At 44.6% G+C, this 19,735-nt stretch overlaps 1 protein-coding gene across 3 annotated transcripts in view; it reads right to left on the reverse strand.

Annotated features, from left to right (window-relative positions):
* RUSC2 (RUN and SH3 domain containing 2) overlaps window positions 1-19,735 on the reverse strand; it is a 101,226-nt gene that overhangs the window by 24,283 nt on the left and 57,208 nt on the right. For all 3 annotated transcript variants that reach the window (XM_088473206.1, XM_088473207.1, XM_088473205.1), the window contains 2 exons: window positions 4,042-4,176; window positions 3,668-3,744 (listed from right to left, as the gene is read on the reverse strand). In XM_088473206.1, coding sequence (XP_088329332.1) covers window positions 3,668-3,744; window positions 4,042-4,176 — 212 coding nt within the window. The remainder of the gene's footprint in view (window positions 1-3,667; window positions 3,745-4,041; window positions 4,177-19,735) is intronic.

The following is a 19,735-nucleotide window of genomic DNA, read 5'->3' on the forward strand; positions in this document are numbered from 1 at the left end:
ATGACTTGCAGCTGGGCTTGTGCAACCTTGAAAACTCGGAGTTCCAAATCTCCCTTGCTGCTGCAAACTGCAACGGCTTTGCTTTCATTTCCCTTGTAGGGAGCTGATCCCACCAGAATGTAGGTAATTCAGGTGAGAGACAATCCCTCTCACCACACATGTTACAGACTTCATTTGAAAAATGACAGTTAGGAGCTGATTGGTTGGTAGTTTATCACTTTCCAATTTATCACTTTCCAGATCTTAGTACAGCCCAACAATGTCATCCTCTAGCCCACTCAGATGACAGCACGTACTGTAAATTGTTTTATACAGATCCGCAACAACAATGTTTTAATAAAGTAAAAAATAAATGTAAAATTTTCCAGTGGGTCATTGTTCAACTGGAAATAATGATTTCTTACTGTAATACAACTAGAAATAAATAAAAGAAAAAATAATATATATATATATATACTGTATATAAATATATTTATATTTATTTAATCTGTATATTATTAAATTATTATTATATTATTAAAACTGCATTAAAAGCAATCTTGACTAGTAAGCAGGGTATATTTCTCTTTAACTCTATATTGATTTGAGAACCTGTCTCTTTATATTGAAACAAATTGTATTATATGGAAAATACTGTACAGTTAATTGACCAACACAAAGTTGTGAAGCCAAAGTGACCATCAGGTATTGGATTTAGTCCAACTATAACCTTTAGAGAGCTTGTGGTTAATGTATGTGCGCAACGATCAATGGATCTATCTATACATGACATACGGATAATCAATGCCTCGTGGCTCCTTCCTAGAACTGGTTATGGACTACACAGAAGCGATAAACTGTGCACGTTGTCATCTATAGTCTGTTACTGGTCACTGTTGTCTTATTACGCTGATCAGTAACTGATAGAGATTCTGATTGGAAAGAAACAGCTTCTATTATTTATAGACATGAACCCTGATTCCTAAAATTCAATATTAGAGACAGACCACACACTTAATTAGTCTATTCTGCTCATTGAGGACAAGGACATGACTACAGATGAAAACCACTAGGGGGCAGTAGAGTCAATCATTAGGGGGCATTATAGGCTACTGACAGTCAGACCTGCTGTTGTTTGGGAACCGGGGGGACCATAAAAATCTGCAGGTTTTACTAAGAATCCTTCTGATTTGCAGAGTGATGAGGGAGGAATATAAAGCAGTCACTGTATCTGGTATTATGGTAATGGGCCCTTCTTCGTTATCGTTACAGGGAAAAAGGCTGATCTGGTTACTAAAGATTATGCTGCAAAATGAACCTACTGTACATAAGAAAAAAACAAATAAAACCTAAAACCTTTTCTATCTGCACCATGATACAACAAGTACCAGCCTGGTACCCTGTACGATAATTACCCCAGTGCTGCAAAACATCCATCCACATACTCCTACAGTACACAATGCTTGTAATGCTGAATACAGTGAAATATATTTGGCAAATAATAGAATTAGAGAATGATATATTGTTATTGTTATTACACTTTGTGTATTTTTTTAACACCCATCTCTGATGTACTCTATGTACTAAGCCTTGGAGGGAGATAAAGTACCAACCAATCACCTCCTAACTGTCACTTTACAGACTGTGCTTGAAAAAAGACAGAAAGTGATTGGTTGGTACTCCACTTAGGGATAAATTTACTAAGGTCAAATGACATCGACTGGGGCAAATTCGGCCGTTAAATGCATATTCGGAATTTACAAAAGGCTGAACTCTGACGACTTTGCTCTGTTCGATGTCTAAAACTCTGCTGACAATACCTGTAGCTCGACTGGGAACATGTTTTCGGACACAGACCATCGGAACAACTCGGCAGCACTTTGCCATAGAAAGCAATTGGACCTGGAAATTTACTATGGATTCGTATTTGTTTCAACGGAAGAAATCTAGTGCAAATCGGCCGCAAAAGACACAAGAAAGAACCCAAATAGAAAACTCAAATACCTGTAGAACACCTTTTTCTATTCGAGTTTCACATCTGAACCTACACAGATGCATACACGGATCAGGGAGATCTGTGATACATGCATCTGTGTGTAAATATAAGCACAGAAGCACGGACGGGATCAGTGAGATTCGTCCATGCTTCTGTGTTAAAAAAAATGAAAACCAGTGTAAAATTAGAAAAAAAAATGTTGTGGCCCCCTCCCCAAAAGAACAACGAGCACCGGGCTTTGGAGACCCTGTACTGGTTGTGCTAAATAAAGGGGACAAACGATGTAGGGGGTCCCCTGTATTAAGCACAACCAGCACCAGGCTATTCAGTACCAGTCCAGGTCACCAAAATACAGGGGACAAAAGACGTAGGGGTCCCCAGTATTAAGCACATCCTACACCAGCCTATTCAGAACCAGTCTTGGTTGCCTAAATACAGGGGACAGAAGACGTAGGGGGTCCCCTGTATTTAGCGCAACCAGCACTGGGCTCTGAGCCGGTCCTGGTTCTGAAAATACAGGGGAAAAAATGCGCAGGATTTCCCTGTAAATTCCAGAACCAACACCGGACTCTTTCTAGCGATGGGGTAATGCCACAGCCAGGGGAGCCCTTTCACCGGGTCCCCAGGCCAAAGCATTACCTCTGACAGCTAGTCAGCCCAGCCCGGGGATCCCTGGGGAGCTGGGGACCCCCCAATAAAGGGGTCCCCCTCTCCAGGGCATCCCAAACCTAGGCTGATAGCCCAGGGCTATCCCCAGCACCCCTGGCCAGTGGGTACCGGGTTGATGGTGTAAAATGGTGTAAAAAAATAGATGAGATAATATTGTCTTTTGCTGTGGAACTACAGGTCCCAGCAAGCCTCCCCCGCATGCTGGTACTTGGGGAGGGGGGTCACAATGTTTTTTTTGTCTAATTTTACACTGGTTTTCATTTTTTTAACACAGAAGCACAGACGGATCTCAATGATCCCCTCCGTGCTTCTGTGTTTATGTATTTACACACAGATGCAGGTATCACGGATCTCCTTGATACGTGCATGCATCTGTTCGGTCGCGTTAGTGAAAACCGAACGCTAAATAGAAATGAATAATACGAATGACAGGAGCTTAGTAAATTCAGTAACCTGTTCGAAAAATGAAACACATAAATCCGGACGATGTCATCCGAGATTGATCTCGGGTGACATCGAATAGAAATCATCACCTTAGTAAATGTACCCCTTAATCTCTCACCAAGGCTTGGTACATCTACCCCAGTGCTAGATAAATGACCGTTAGAATCTGATTGGTTGTTTTGTTCAACTTCTCCACTTCATCTCTCTCCAAGGCTTGATTCGCTTCCCCCACAGAAATATAAAGGAAGATTCTCAGAGTACATAATATAAGTATCTCTTATAGAATAAGACACTTCAATCTTCCTGTCAGTTTTTGCATTCAATTCAGGTTTGTGTGGAATTTTATTAGTGACACCATGACCCAACAAGTCACCACCCTAAGGTCTGCCATCACACGGGTAACCTTTGCTGTTTGGGTGGAATAATCCACTAACAAGTCCAGACACGCTTGACCTGTATTAGCTTACAGTGTGCATTGTATATCTGGTTATAAAAAACGTATCCGAGTATCAGGAGCCCGAGGGTCCTCCGTAATGTAACAGCACACACAATAACAGACAGACACGAGTCCCGACCAACCTTTACTCCAGGGTCCCGGCTTGTTCCAAAGTGAGCCACAATGAGGTCTACAGCGATATTCACAGCTTTCACCAGCCCTGGGGAGACAGGGGACACGGTGTGGACCATTCATACGGGGCAGTAACAGTAACTGGCAGACGTAAAGTGGACCCATCACCTACACTCAGCAGTCATTTTATTGCTGAACCAAGATTCAACTTACTGGTAACTAGAGAGATTACTAAGTCATGAGACTTATGGGGCACCAAGTGCCTCATGGCTCAGTAATGATACCAGGTCCTAGTAAATTGTGGAGCTCACTACCCACAAAGTGGATGCCTCCTCTGAATCCAGGTGACGTGCCCACTTTCTCGATACATGGCACAATATCTCACCCCTCTTCTGCAAGAGATCGATGGACACAGATTCAGCGCTGCCGTCAGGGGACAGGCAGAACTCCGCTGGGGGGCGCTCCGTCAGAGAGAAGTAGTCTGGGAAAAAGTCGCTGGTGCTAACGGCGGACGGTTTCCCTGTGAAACACAGCGAGGATCAGCAACCAAACAAGGCAACAAAACAAATCGTGGTGAACAGGGGACGATATCAAAAGTCTAATAGTTCACGGACACTAATCACAAATAAATAATAGAGTCATTCTGAAAAGAAGCTGAGAAAAGACAGGTAAGCCAAGGAATTGTGCCATGCAGAACGTACAACAAATACAATAAAAAGTGTACATGTTACCATTCATACATTGCTGGTCACAGCTCCCAGCCTATCATTCATACATTACTGGTCACAGCTCCCAGCCTATCATTCATACATTACTGGTCACAGCTCCCAGCCTATCATTCATACATTACTGGTCACAGCTCCCAGCATATCATTCATACATTACTGGTCACAGCTCCCAGCCTATCATTCATACATTACTGGTCACAGCTCCCAGCATATCATTCATACATTGCTGGTCACAGCTCCCAGCCTATCATTCATACATTACTGGTCACAGCTCCCAGCATATCATTCATACATTGCTGGTCACAGCTCCCAGCATATCATTCATACATTGCTGGTCACAGCTCCCAGCCTATCATTCATACATTACTGGTCACAGCTCCCAGCCTATCATTCATACATTGCTGGTCACAGCTCCCAGCCTATCATTCATACATTGCTGGTCACAGCTCCCAGCCTATCATTCATACATTACTGGTCACAGCTCCCAGCATATCATTCATACATTACTGGTCACAGCTCCCAGCCTATCATTCATACATTGCTGGTCACAGCTCCCAGCCTATCATTCATACATTGCTGGTCACAGCTCCCAGCCTATCATTCATACATTGCTGGTCACAGCTCCCAGCATATCATTCATACATTACTGGTCACAGCTCCCAGCATATCATTCATACATTACTGGTCACAGCTCCCAGCATACCATTCATACATTACTGGTCACAGCTCCCAGCATATCATTCATACATTGCTGGTCACAGCTCCCAGCATATCATTCATACATTGCTGGTCACAGCTCCCAGCATATCATTCATACATTACTGGTCACAGCTCCCAGCATATCATTCATACATTGCTGGTCACAGCTCCCAGCATATCATTCATACATTACTGGTCACAGCTCCCAGCATATCATTCATACATTGCTGGTCACAGCTCCCAGCATATCATTCATACATTGCTGGTCACGGCTCACCGCATATCATTCATACATTACTGGTCACAGCTCCCAGCATATCATTCATACATTGCTGGTCACAGCTCCCAGCATATCATTCATACATTACTGGTCACAGCTCCCAGCATATCATTCATACATTGCTGGTCATGGCTCACCGCATATCATTCATACATTACTGGTCACAGCTCCCAGCATATCATTCATACATTGCTGGTCACAGCTCCCAGCATATCATTCATACATTACTGGTCACAGCTCCCAGCATATCATTCATACATTGCTGGTCACAGCTCCCAGCATATCATTCATACATTGCTGGTCATGGCTCACCGCATATCATTCATACATTACTGGTCACAGCTCCCAGCATATCATTCATACATTGCTGGTCACAGCTCCCAGCATATCATTCATACATTGCTGGTCACAGCTCCCAGCATATCATTCATACATTACTGGTCACAGCTCCCAGCATATCATTCATACATTACTGGTCACAGCTCCCAGCATATCATTCATACATTGCTGGTCATGGCTCACCGCATATCATTCATACATTACTGGTCACAGCTCCCAGCATATCATTCATACATTGCTGGTCACAGCTCCCAGCATATCATTCATACATTGCTGGTCACAGCTCCCAGCATATCATTCATACATTGCTGGTCACAGTTCCCAGCCTATCATTCATACATTACTGGTCACAGCTCCCAGCATATCATTCATACATTGCTGGTCACAGCTCCCAGCATATCATTCATACATTACTGGTCACAGCTCCCAGCCTATCATTCATACATTACTGGTCACAGCTCCCAGCCTATCATTCATACATTGCTGGTCACGGCTCACCGCATATCATTCATACATTGCTAGACAGAGCTCTATGCATATCATTCATACATTACTGGTCACAGCTCCCAGCCTATCATTCATACATTACTGGTCACAGCTCCCAGCATATCATTCATACATTACTGGTCACAGCTCCCAGCCTATCATTCATACATTACTGGTCACAGCTCCCAGCCTATCATTCATACATTACTGGTCACAGCTCCCAGCATATCATTCATACATTACTGGTCACAGCTCCCAGCATATCATTCATACATTACTGGTCACAGCTCCCAGCCTATCATTCATACGTAGCTGGTCACGGCTCACCGCCTATCATTCATACATTGCTGGTCACGGCTCTCCACATATCATTCATACATTACTGGTCACAGCTCCCAGCCTATCATTCATACGTAGCTGGTCACAGCTCCCAGCCTATCATTAATAAATTACTGGTCACAGCTCCCAGCATATCATTCATACATTGCTGGTCACAGCTCACCGCATATCATTCATACATTGCTGGTCACAGCTCCCAGCCTATCATTCATACATTGCTGGTCACGGCTCTCCACATATCATTCATACATTGCTGGTCACAGCTCCCAGCCTATCATTCATACATTACTGGTCACGGCTCCCCGCATATCATTCATACATTGCTGGTCACGGCTCACCGCATATCATTAATAAATTACTGGTCACAGCTCCCAGCATATCATTCATACATTGCTGGTCACAGCTCACCGCATATCATTCATACATTGCTGGTCACAGCTCCCAGCCTATCATTCATACATTGCTGGTCACGGCTCTCCACATATCATTCATACATTGCTGGTCACAGCTCCCAGCATATCATTCATACATTGCTGGTCACAGCTCCCAGCCTATCATTCATACATTACTGGTCACAGCTCCCAGCATATCATTCATACATTACTGGTCACAGCTCCCAGCATATCATTCATACATTACTGGTCACAGCTCCCAGCATATCATTCATACATTACTGGTCACAGCTCCCCGCATATCATTCATACATTGCTGGTCACAGCTCCCAGCATATCATTCATACATTGCTGGTCACAGCTCCCAGCATATCATTCATACATTACTGGTCACAGCTCCCAGCATATCATTCATACATTACTGGTCACAGCTCCCAGCATATCATTCATACATTGCTGGTCATGGCTCACCGCATATCATTCATACATTACTGGTCACAGCTCCCAGCATATCATTCATACATTGCTGGTCACAGCTCCCAGCATATCATTCATACATTACTGGTCACAGCTCCCAGCATATCATTCATACATTACTGGTCACAGCTCCCAGCATATCATTCATACATTGCTGGTCATGGCTCACCGCATATCATTCATACATTACTGGTCACAGCTCCCAGCATATCATTCATACATTGCTGGTCACAGCTCCCAGCATATCATTCATACATTGCTGGTCACAGCTCCCAGCATATCATTCATACATTGCTGGTCACAGCTCCCAGCCTATCATTCATACATTACTGGTCACAGCTCCCAGCATATCATTCATACATTGCTGGTCACAGCTCCCAGCATATCATTCATACATTACTGGTCACAGCTCCCAGCCTATCATTCATACATTACTGGTCACAGCTCCCAGCCTATCATTCATACATTGCTGGTCACGGCTCACCGCATATCATTCATACATTGCTAGACAGAGCTCTATGCATATCATTCATACATTACTGGTCACAGCTCCCAGCCTATCATTCATACATTACTGGTCACAGCTCCCAGCATATCATTCATACATTACTGGTCACAGCTCCCAGCCTATCATTCATACATTACTGGTCACAGCTCCCAGCCTATCATTCATACATTACTGGTCACAGCTCCCAGCATATCATTCATACATTACTGGTCACAGCTCCCAGCATATCATTCATACATTATTGGTCACAGCTCCCAGCCTATCATTCATACGTAGCTGGTCACGGCTCACCGCCTATCATTCATACATTGCTGGTCACGGCTCTCCACATATCATTCATACATTACTGGTCACAGCTCCCAGCCTATCATTCATACGTAGCTGGTCACAGCTCCCAGCCTATCATTAATAAATTACTGGTCACAGCTCCCAGCATATCATTCATACATTGCTGGTCACAGCTCACCGCATATCATTCATACATTGCTGGTCACAGCTCCCAGCCTATCATTCATACATTGCTGGTCACGGCTCTCCACATATCATTCATACATTGCTGGTCACAGCTCCCAGCCTATCATTCATACATTACTGGTCACGGCTCCCCGCATATCATTCATACATTGCTGGTCACGGCTCACCGCATATCATTAATAAATTACTGGTCACAGCTCCCAGCATATCATTCATACATTGCTGGTCACAGCTCACCGCATATCATTCATACATTGCTGGTCACAGCTCCCAGCCTATCATTCATACATTGCTGGTCACGGCTCTCCACATATCATTCATACATTGCTGGTCACAGCTCCCAGCCTATCATTCATACATTACTGGTCACGGCTCCCCGCATATCATTCATACATTGCTGGTCACGGCTCACCGCATATCATTCATACATTGCTGGTCACGGCTCCCAGCCTATCATTCATACATTGCTGGTCACGGCTCTCCACATATCATTCATACATTGCTGGTCACGGCTCACCGCATATCATTAATAAATTACTGGTCACAGCTCCCAGCATATCATTCATACATTGCTGGTCACAGCTCACCGCATATCATTCATACATTGCTGGTCACAGCTCCCAGCCTATCATTCATACATTGCTGGTCACGGCTCTCCACATATCATTCATACATTGCTGGTCACAGCTCCCAGCCTATCATTCATACATTACTGGTCACGGCTCCCCGCATATCATTCATACATTGCTGGTCACGGCTCACCGCATATCATTAATAAATTACTGGTCACAACTCCCAGCATATCATTCATACATTGCTGGTCACAGCTCACCGCATATCATTCATACATTGCTGGTCACAGCTCCCAGCCTATCATTCATACATTGCTGGTCACGGCTCTCCACATATCATTCATACATTGCTGGTCACAGCTCCCAGCCTATCATTCATACATTACTGGTCACGGCTCCCCGCATATCATTCATACATTGCTGGTCACGGCTCACCGCATATCATTCATACATTGCTGGTCACGGCTCCCAGCCTATCATTCATACATTGCTGGTCACGGCTCTCCACATATCATTCATACATTGCTGGTCACGGCTCACCGCATATCATTAATAAATTACTGGTCACAGCTCCCAGCATATCATTCATACATTGCTGGTCACAGCTCACCGCATATCATTCATACATTGCTGGTCACAGCTCCCAGCCTATCATTCATACATTGCTGGTCACGGCTCTCCACATATCATTCATACATTGCTGGTCACAGCTCCCAGCCTATCATTCATACATTACTGGTCACGGCTCCCCGCATATCATTCATACATTGCTGGTCACGGCTCACCGCATATCATTCATACATTGCTGGTCACGGCTCCCAGCCTATCATTCATACATTGCTGGTCACGGCTCCCAGCCTATCATTCATACATTGCTGGTCACGGCTCTCCACATATCATTCATACATTGCTGGTCACAGCTCCCAGCCTATCATTCATACATTGCTGGTCACGGCTCACCGCATATCATTCATACGTAGCTGGTCACAGCTCCCAGCCTATCATTCATACATTGCTGGTCACGGCTCCCAGCATATCATTCATACGTAGCTGGTCACAGCTCCCAGCCTATCATTCATACATTGCTGGTCACGGCTCTCCACATATCATTCATACATTGCTGGTCACAGCTCCCAGCCTATCATTCATACATTGCTGGTCACGGCTCACCGCATATCATTCATACATTGCTGGTCACAGCTCCCAGCCTATCATTCATACATTGCTGGTCACAGCTCCCAGCCTATCATTCATACATTACTGGTCACAGCTCCCAGCATATCATTCATACATTACTGGTCACAGCTCCCAGCCTATCATTCATACATTACTGGTCACAGCTCCCAGCCTATCATTCATACATTACTGGTCACAGCTCCCAGCATATCATTCATACATTACTGGTCACAGCTCCCAGCCTATCATTCATACATTACTGGTCACAGCTCCCAGCATATCATTCATACATTACTGGTCACAGCTCCCAGCATATCATTCATACATTACTGGTCACAGCTCCCAGCCTATCATTCATACGTAGCTGGTCACGGCTCACCGCCTATCATTCATACATTGCTGGTCACGGCTCTCCACATATCATTCATACATTACTGGTCACAGCTCCCAGCCTATCATTCATACGTAGCTGGTCACAGCTCCCAGCCTATCATTAATAAATTACTGGTCACAGCTCCCAGCATATCATTCATACATTGCTGGTCACAGCTCACCGCATATCATTCATACATTGCTGGTCACAGCTCCCAGCCTATCATTCATACATTGCTGGTCACGGCTCTCCACATATCATTCATACATTGCTGGTCACAGCTCCCAGCCTATCATTCATACATTACTGGTCACGGCTCCCCGCATATCATTCATACATTGCTGGTCACGGCTCACCGCATATCATTAATAAATTACTGGTCACAGCTCCCAGCATATCATTCATACATTGCTGGTCACAGCTCACCGCATATCATTCATACATTGCTGGTCACAGCTCCCAGCCTATCATTCATACATTGCTGGTCACGGCTCTCCACATATCATTCATACATTGCTGGTCACAGCTCCCAGCCTATCATTCATACATTACTAGTCACGGCTCCCCGCATATCATTCATACATTGCTGGTCACGGCTCACCGCATATCATTCATACATTGCTGGTCACGGCTCCCAGCCTATCATTCATACATTGCTGGTCACGGCTCTCCACATATCATTCATACATTGCTGGTCACGGCTCACCGCATATCATTAATAAATTACTGGTCACAGCTCCCAGCATATCATTCATACATTGCTGGTCACAGCTCACCGCATATCATTCATACATTGCTGGTCACAGCTCCCAGCCTATCATTCATACATTGCTGGTCACGGCTCTCCACATATCATTCATACATTGCTGGTCACAGCTCCCAGCCTATCATTCATACATTACTGGTCACGGCTCCCCGCATATCATTCATACATTGCTGGTCACGGCTCACCGCATATCATTAATAAATTACTGGTCACAGCTCCCAGCATATCATTCATACATTGCTGGTCACAGCTCACCGCATATCATTCATACATTGCTGGTCACAGCTCCCAGCCTATCATTCATACATTGCTGGTCACGGCTCTCCACATATCATTCATACATTGCTGGTCACAGCTCCCAGCCTATCATTCATACATTACTGGTCACGGCTCCCCGCATATCATTCATACATTGCTGGTCACGGCTCACCGCATATCATTCATACATTGCTGGTCACGGCTCCCAGCCTATCATTGATACATTGCTGGTCACGGCTCTCCACATATCATTCATACATTGCTGGTCACGGCTCACCGCATATCATTAATAAATTACTGGTCACAGCTCCCAGCATATCATTCATACATTGCTGGTCACAGCTCACCGCATATCATTCATACATTGCTGGTCACAGCTCCCAGCCTATCATTCATACATTGCTGGTCACGGCTCTCCACATATCATTCATACATTGCTGGTCACAGCTCCCAGCCTATCATTCATACATTACTGGTCACGGCTCCCCGCATATCATTCATACATTGCTGGTCACGGCTCACCGCATATCATTCATACATTGCTGGTCACGGCTCCCAGCCTATCATTCATACATTGCTGGTCACGGCTCTCCACATATCATTCATACATTGCTGGTCACAGCTCCCAGCCTATCATTCATACATTGCTGGTCACGGCTCACCGCATATCATTCATAGGTAGCTGGTCACAGCTCCCAGCCTATCATTCATACATTGCTGGTCACGGCTCCCAGCATATCATTCATACGTAGCTGGTCACAGCTCCCAGCCTATCATTCATACATTGCTGGTCACGGCTCTCCACATATCATTCATACATTGCTGGTCACAGCTCCCAGCCTATCATTCATACATTGCTGGTCACGGCTCACCGCATATCATTCATACATTGCTGGTCACGGCTCCCAGCCTATCATTCATACATTGCTGGTCACGGCTCTCCACATATCATTCATACATTGCTGGTCACAGCTCCCAGCCTATCATTCATACATTGCTGGTCACGGCTCACCGCATATCATTCATACGTAGCTGGTCACAGCTCCCAGCCTATCATTCATACATTGCTGGTCACGGCTCCCCGCATATCATTCATACATTGCTGGTCACGGCTCTCCACATATCATTCATACATTACTGGTCACGGCTCCCAGCCTATCATTCATACATTGCTAGACAGAGCTCTATGCATGTCATTAATACATTGCTGGTTACGGCTCTCCGCATATCATTCATACATTACTGGTCACAGCTCCCCGCATATCATTAATAAATTACTGGTCACAGCTCCCAGCATATCATTCATACATTGCTGGTCACGGCTCACCGCATATCATTCATACATTGCTGGTCACGGCTCCCCGCATATCATTCATACATTGCTGGTCACGGCTCACCGCATATCATTCATACATTGCTGGTCACGGCTCACCGCATATCATTCATACATTGCTGGTCACGGCTCACCGCATATCATTCATACATTGCTGGTCACGGCTCACCGCATATCATTCATACATTACTGGTCACAGCTCCCAGCATATCATTCATACATTACTGGTCACAGCTCCCAGCCTATCATTCATACATTACTGGTCACAGCTCCCAGCCTATCATTCATACGTAGCTGGTCACGGCTCACCGCCTATCATTCATACATTGCTGGTCACGGCTCTCCACATATCATTCATACATTACTGGTCACAGCTCCCAGCCTATCATTCATACATTACTGGTCACAGCTCCCAGCCTATCATTCATACGTAGCTGGTCACAGCTCCCAGCCTATCATTCATACATTGCTGGTCACGGCTCTCCACATATCATTAATAAATTACTGGTCACAGCTCCCAGCATATCATTCATACATTGCTGGTCACAGCTCACCGCATATCATTCATACATTGCTGGTCACAGCTCCCAGCCTATCATTCATACATTGCTGGTCACGGCTCTCCACATATCATTCATACATTGCTGGTCACAGCTCCCAGCCTATCATTCATACATTACTGGTCACGGCTCCCCGCATATCATTCATACATTGCTGGTCACGGCTCACCGCATATCATTAATAAATTACTGGTCACAGCTCCCAGCATATCATTCATACATTGCTGGTCACAGCTCACCGCATATCATTCATACATTGCTGGTCACAGCTCCCAGCCTATCATTCATACATTGCTGGTCACGGCTCTCCACATATCATTCATACATTGCTGGTCACAGCTCCCAGCCTATCATTCATACATTACTGGTCACGGCTCCCCGCATATCATTCATACATTGCTGGTCACGGCTCACCGCATATCATTCATACATTGCTGGTCACGGCTCCCAGCCTATCATTCATACATTGCTGGTCACGGCTCTCCACATATCATTCATACATTGCTGGTCACGGCTCACCGCATATCATTAATAAATTACTGGTCACAGCTCCCAGCATATCATTCATACATTGCTGGTCACAGCTCACCGCATATCATTCATACATTGCTGGTCACAGCTCCCAGCCTATCATTCATACATTGCTGGTCACGGCTCTCCACATATCATTCATACATTGCTGGTCACAGCTCCCAGCCTATCATTCATACATTACTGGTCACGGCTCCCCGCATATCATTCATACATTGCTGGTCACGGCTCACCGCATATCATTCATACATTGCTGGTCACGGCTCCCAGCCTATCATTCATACATTGCTGGTCACGGCTCTCCACATATCATTCATACATTGCTGGTCACAGCTCCCAGCCTATCATTCATACATTGCTGGTCACGGCTCAACGCATATCATTCATACGTAGCTGGTCACAGCTCCCAGCCTATCATTCATACATTGCTGGTCACGGCTCCCAGCATATCATTCATACGTAGCTGGTCACAGCTCCCAGCCTATCATTCATACATTGCTGGTCACGGCTCTCCACATATCATTCATACATTGCTGGTCACAGCTCCCAGCCTATCATTCATACATTGCTGGTCACGGCTCACCGCATATCATTCATACATTGCTGGTCACGGCTCCCAGCCTATCATTCATACATTGCTGGTCACGGCTCTCCACATATCATTCATACATTGCTGGTCACGGCTCACCGCATATCATTCATACGTAGCTGGTCACAGCTCCCAGCCTATCATTCATACATTGCTGGTCACGGCTCTCCACATATCATTAATAAATTACTGGTCACAGCTCCCAGCATATCATTCATACATTGCTGGTCACAGCTCACCGCATATCATTCATACATTGCTGGTCACAGCTCCCAGCCTATCATTCATACATTGCTGGTCACGGCTCTCCACATATCATTCATACATTGCTGGTCACAGCTCCCAGCCTATCATTCATACATTACTGGTCACGGCTCCCCGCATATCATTCATACATTGCTGGTCACGGCTCACCGCATATCATTAATAAATTACTGGTCACAGCTCCCAGCATATCATTCATACATTGCTGGTCACAGCTCACCGCATATCATTCATACATTGCTGGTCACAGCTCCCAGCCTATCATTCATACATTGCTGGTCACGGCTCTCCACATATCATTCATACATTGCTGGTCACAGCTCCCAGCCTATCATTCATACATTACTGGTCACGGCTCCCCGCATATCATTCATACATTGCTGGTCACGGCTCACCGCATATCATTCATACATTGCTGGTCACGGCTCCCAGCCTATCATTCATACATTGCTGGTCACGGCTCTCCACATATCATTCATACATTGCTGGTCACGGCTCACCGCATATCATTAATAAATTACTGGTCACAGCTCCCAGCATATCATTCATACATTGCTGGTCACAGCTCACCGCATATCATTTATACATTGCTGGTCACAGCTCCCAGCCTATCATTCATACATTGCTGGTCACGGCTCTCCACATATCATTCATACATTGCTGGTCACAGCTCCCAGCCTATCATTCATACATTACTGGTCACGGCTCCCCGCATATCATTCATACATTGCTGGTCACGGCTCACCGCATATCATTCATACATTGCTGGTCACGGCTCCCAGCCTATCATTCATACATTGCTGGTCACGGCTCTCCACATATCATTCATACATTGCTGGTCACAGCTCCCAGCCTATCATTCATACATTGCTGGTCACGGCTCACCGCATATCATTCATACGTAGCTGGTCACAGCTCCCAGCCTATCATTCATACATTGCTGGTCACGGCTCCCAGCATATCATTCATACGTAGCTGGTCACAGCTCCCAGCCTATCATTCATACATTGCTGGTCACGGCTCTCCACATATCATTCATACATTGCTGGTCACAGCTCCCAGCCTATCATTCATACATTGCTGGTCACGGCTCACCGCATATCATTCATACATTGCTGGTCACGGCTCCCAGCCTATCATTCATACATTGCTGGTCACGGCTCTCCACATATCATTCATACATTGCTGGTCACAGCTCCCAGCCTATCATTCATACATTGCTGGTCACGGCTCACCGCATATCATTCATACGTAGCTGGTCACAGCTCCCAGCCTATCATTCATACATTGCTGGTCACGGCTCCCCGCATATCATTCATACATTGCTGGTCACGGCTCTCCACATATCATTCATACATTACTGGTCACGGCTCCCAGCCTATCATTCATACATTGCTAGACAGAGCTCTATGCATGTCATTAATACATTGCTGGTTACGGCTCTCCGCATATCATTCATACATTACTGGTCACAGCTCCCCGCATATCATTAATAAATTACTGGTCACAGCTCCCAGCATATCATTCATACATTGCTGGTCACGGCTCACCGCATATCATTCATACATTGCTGGTCACGGCTCCCCGCATATCATTCATACATTGCTGGTCACGGCTCACCGCATATCATTCATACATTGCTGGTCACGGCTCACCGCATATCATTCATACATTGCTGGTCACGGCTCACCGCATATCATTCATACATTCCTGGTCACGGCTCTCCACATATCATTCATACGTAGCTGGTCACAGCTCCCAGCATATCATTCATACATTGGTGGTCACAGCTCCCAGCATATCATTCATACATTGCTGGTCACGGCTCACCGCATATCATTCATACATTGCTGGTCACGGCTCACCGCATATCATTCATACATTGCTGGTCACAGCTCCCAGCCTATCATTCATACATTGCTGGTCATGGCTCCCCGCATATCATTCATACATTGCTGGTCATGGCTCCCCGCATATCATTCATCAATTACTGGTCACGGCTCCCCGCATATCATTCATACATTGCTGGTCACAGCTCCCAGCCTATCATTCATACATTGCTGGTCACGGCTCCCCGCATATCATTCATAAATTACTGGTCACAGCTCCCCGCATATCATTCATACATTGCTGGTCACAGCTCCTCGCATATCATTCATAAATTACTGGTCACAGCTCCCCGCATATCATTCATACATTGCTGGTCACAGCTCCCCGCATATCATTCATACATTGGTGGTCACAGCTCCCCGCATATCATTCATACATTGCTGGTCACAGCTCCCAGCCTATCATTCATACATTGCTGGTCATGGCTCCCCGCATATCATTCATACATTGCTTGTCACTGCTCTCCACATATCGTTCATAAATTACTGGTTACGGCTCCCCGCATATCATTCATAAATTGCTGGTCACGGCTCCCCGCATATCATTCATACATTGCTGGTCACAGCTCGAGCATATCATTCATACATTGCTGGTCACGGCTCCCCACATATTATTCATACACTACTGGTCACGGCTCCCCGCATATCATTTATAAACTGCTGGTCACGGCTCTCAGCATATCATTCATACATTGCTGGACATCACTCTCTGTATATCATTCATACATTGCTTCATATCACTCTCTGTATAGCATTCATACATTGCTGGATATCACTCTCTGTACAGTATATCATTCATACATTGCTGACATCACTCTCTGTATATCATTCATATATTGCTGGACACGGCTCTCAGCATATCATTGATAAACTGCTGGTCACAGCTCCCCACATATCATAAATTGATGGTCACAGTTCTCCACATATCATTCATAAACTGATGGTCGCCGCTCTCCGCATATCATTCGTAAATTACTGGTCACGGCTCCCCGTATACCATTCATACATTGCTGGTCACAGCTCCCGCATATCATTCATAAATTACTGGTCACGGCTCTCCGCATATCATTCATACATTGCTGGCCACGGCTCTCCGCATATCATTCATACATTGCTGGTCACAGCTCCCCGCATATCATTAATACATTGCTGGTCACGGCTCCCCACATATCATTCATACATTGCTGGTCACGGCTCTCCGCATGTCATTCATATATTGCTGGTCACGGCACTCCGCATATCATTCATACATTGCTGGTCACGGCTCCCTGCATATCATTAATACATTGCTGGTCCCCGCATATCATTCATACATTGCTGGTCACAACTCCCCGCATATCATTCATACATTACTGGTCACGGCTCCCCGCATATCATTCATACATTGCTGGTCACGGCTCTCCGCATATCATTCATACATTGCTGGTCACGGCTCTCCGCATATCATTCATACATTGCTGGTCACGGCTCCCCGCATATCATTCATCCATTGCTGGTCACGGCTCCCCGCATATCACTCATACATTACTGGACATCACTTTCTGTATATCATTCATACAGTGCTGGACATCACTCTCTGTATATCATTCGTACATTGCTGGACATCACTCTCTGTATATCATTCACACATTGCTGGACATCACTCTCTGTATATCATTCATACATTGCTGGACATCACTCTCTGTATATCATTCATACATTGCTGGTTATCACTCTCTGTATATCATTCATACAATGCTGGACATAACTCTCTGTATATCATTCATACATTGCTGGATATCACTCTCTGTATATCATTCATACATTGCTGGACATCACTCTCTGTATATCATTCGTACATTGCTGGATATCACTCTCTGTATATCATTCATACATTGCTGGACATCACTCTCTGTATATCATTCATACATTGCTGGATATCACTCTCTGTATATCATTCATACATTGCTGGACATCACTCTCTGTATATCATTCATACATTGCTGGATATCACTCTCTGTATATCATTCATACATTGCTGGATATCACTCTCTGTATATCATTCATACATTTCTAGATATCACTCTCTGTATATCATTCATACATCTCTGGACAACACTCTCTGTATATCATTTATACATTGCTGGATATCACTCTCTGTATATCATTCATACATTTCTAGATATCACTCTCTGTATATCATTCATACATTGCTGGATATCACACTCTGTATATCATTCATACATTTCTGGACATCACTCTCTGTATATCATTTATACATTGCTGGATATCACTCTCTGTATATCATTCATACATTGCTGGATATCACTCTCTGTATATCATTCATACATTTCTGGACATCACTCTCTGTATATCATTCATACATTGCTGGATATCACTCTCTGTATATCATTCATACATTTCTGGACATCACTCTCTGTATATCATTTATATATTGCTGGACATCACTCTCTGTATATCATTCGTACATTGCTGGACATCACTCTCTGTATATCATTCATACATTGCTGGACATCACTCTCTGTATATCATTCATACATTGCTGGACATCACTCTCTGTATATCATTCATACATTGCTGGATATCACTCTCTGTATATCATTCATACATTGCTGGATATCACTCTCTGTATATCATTCATACATTGCTGGATATCACTCTCTGTATATCATTCATACATTGCTGGATATCACTCTCTGTATATCATTCATACATTGCTGGATATCACTCTCTGTATATCATTCATACATTGCTGGATATCACTCTCTGTATATCTTTCATACATTGCTGGATATCACTCTCTGTATATCATTCATACATTGCTGGATATCACTCTCTGTATATCATTCATACATTGCTGGACATCACTCTCTGTATATCATTCATACATTGCTGGACATCACTCTCTGTATATCATTCATACATTGCTGGACATCACTCTCTGTATATCATTCATACATTGCTGGATATCACTCTCTGTATATCATTCATACATTGCTGGATATCACTCTCTGTATATCATTCATACATTGCTGGATATCACTCT

The sequence above is a fragment of the Taudactylus pleione genome, unplaced genomic scaffold (assembly GCF_031769625.1).
Source record: "Taudactylus pleione unplaced genomic scaffold, aTauple2 ptg000131l, whole genome shotgun sequence".
NCBI classification, from domain to species: Eukaryota; Metazoa; Chordata; class Amphibia; order Anura; family Myobatrachidae; genus Taudactylus; species Taudactylus pleione.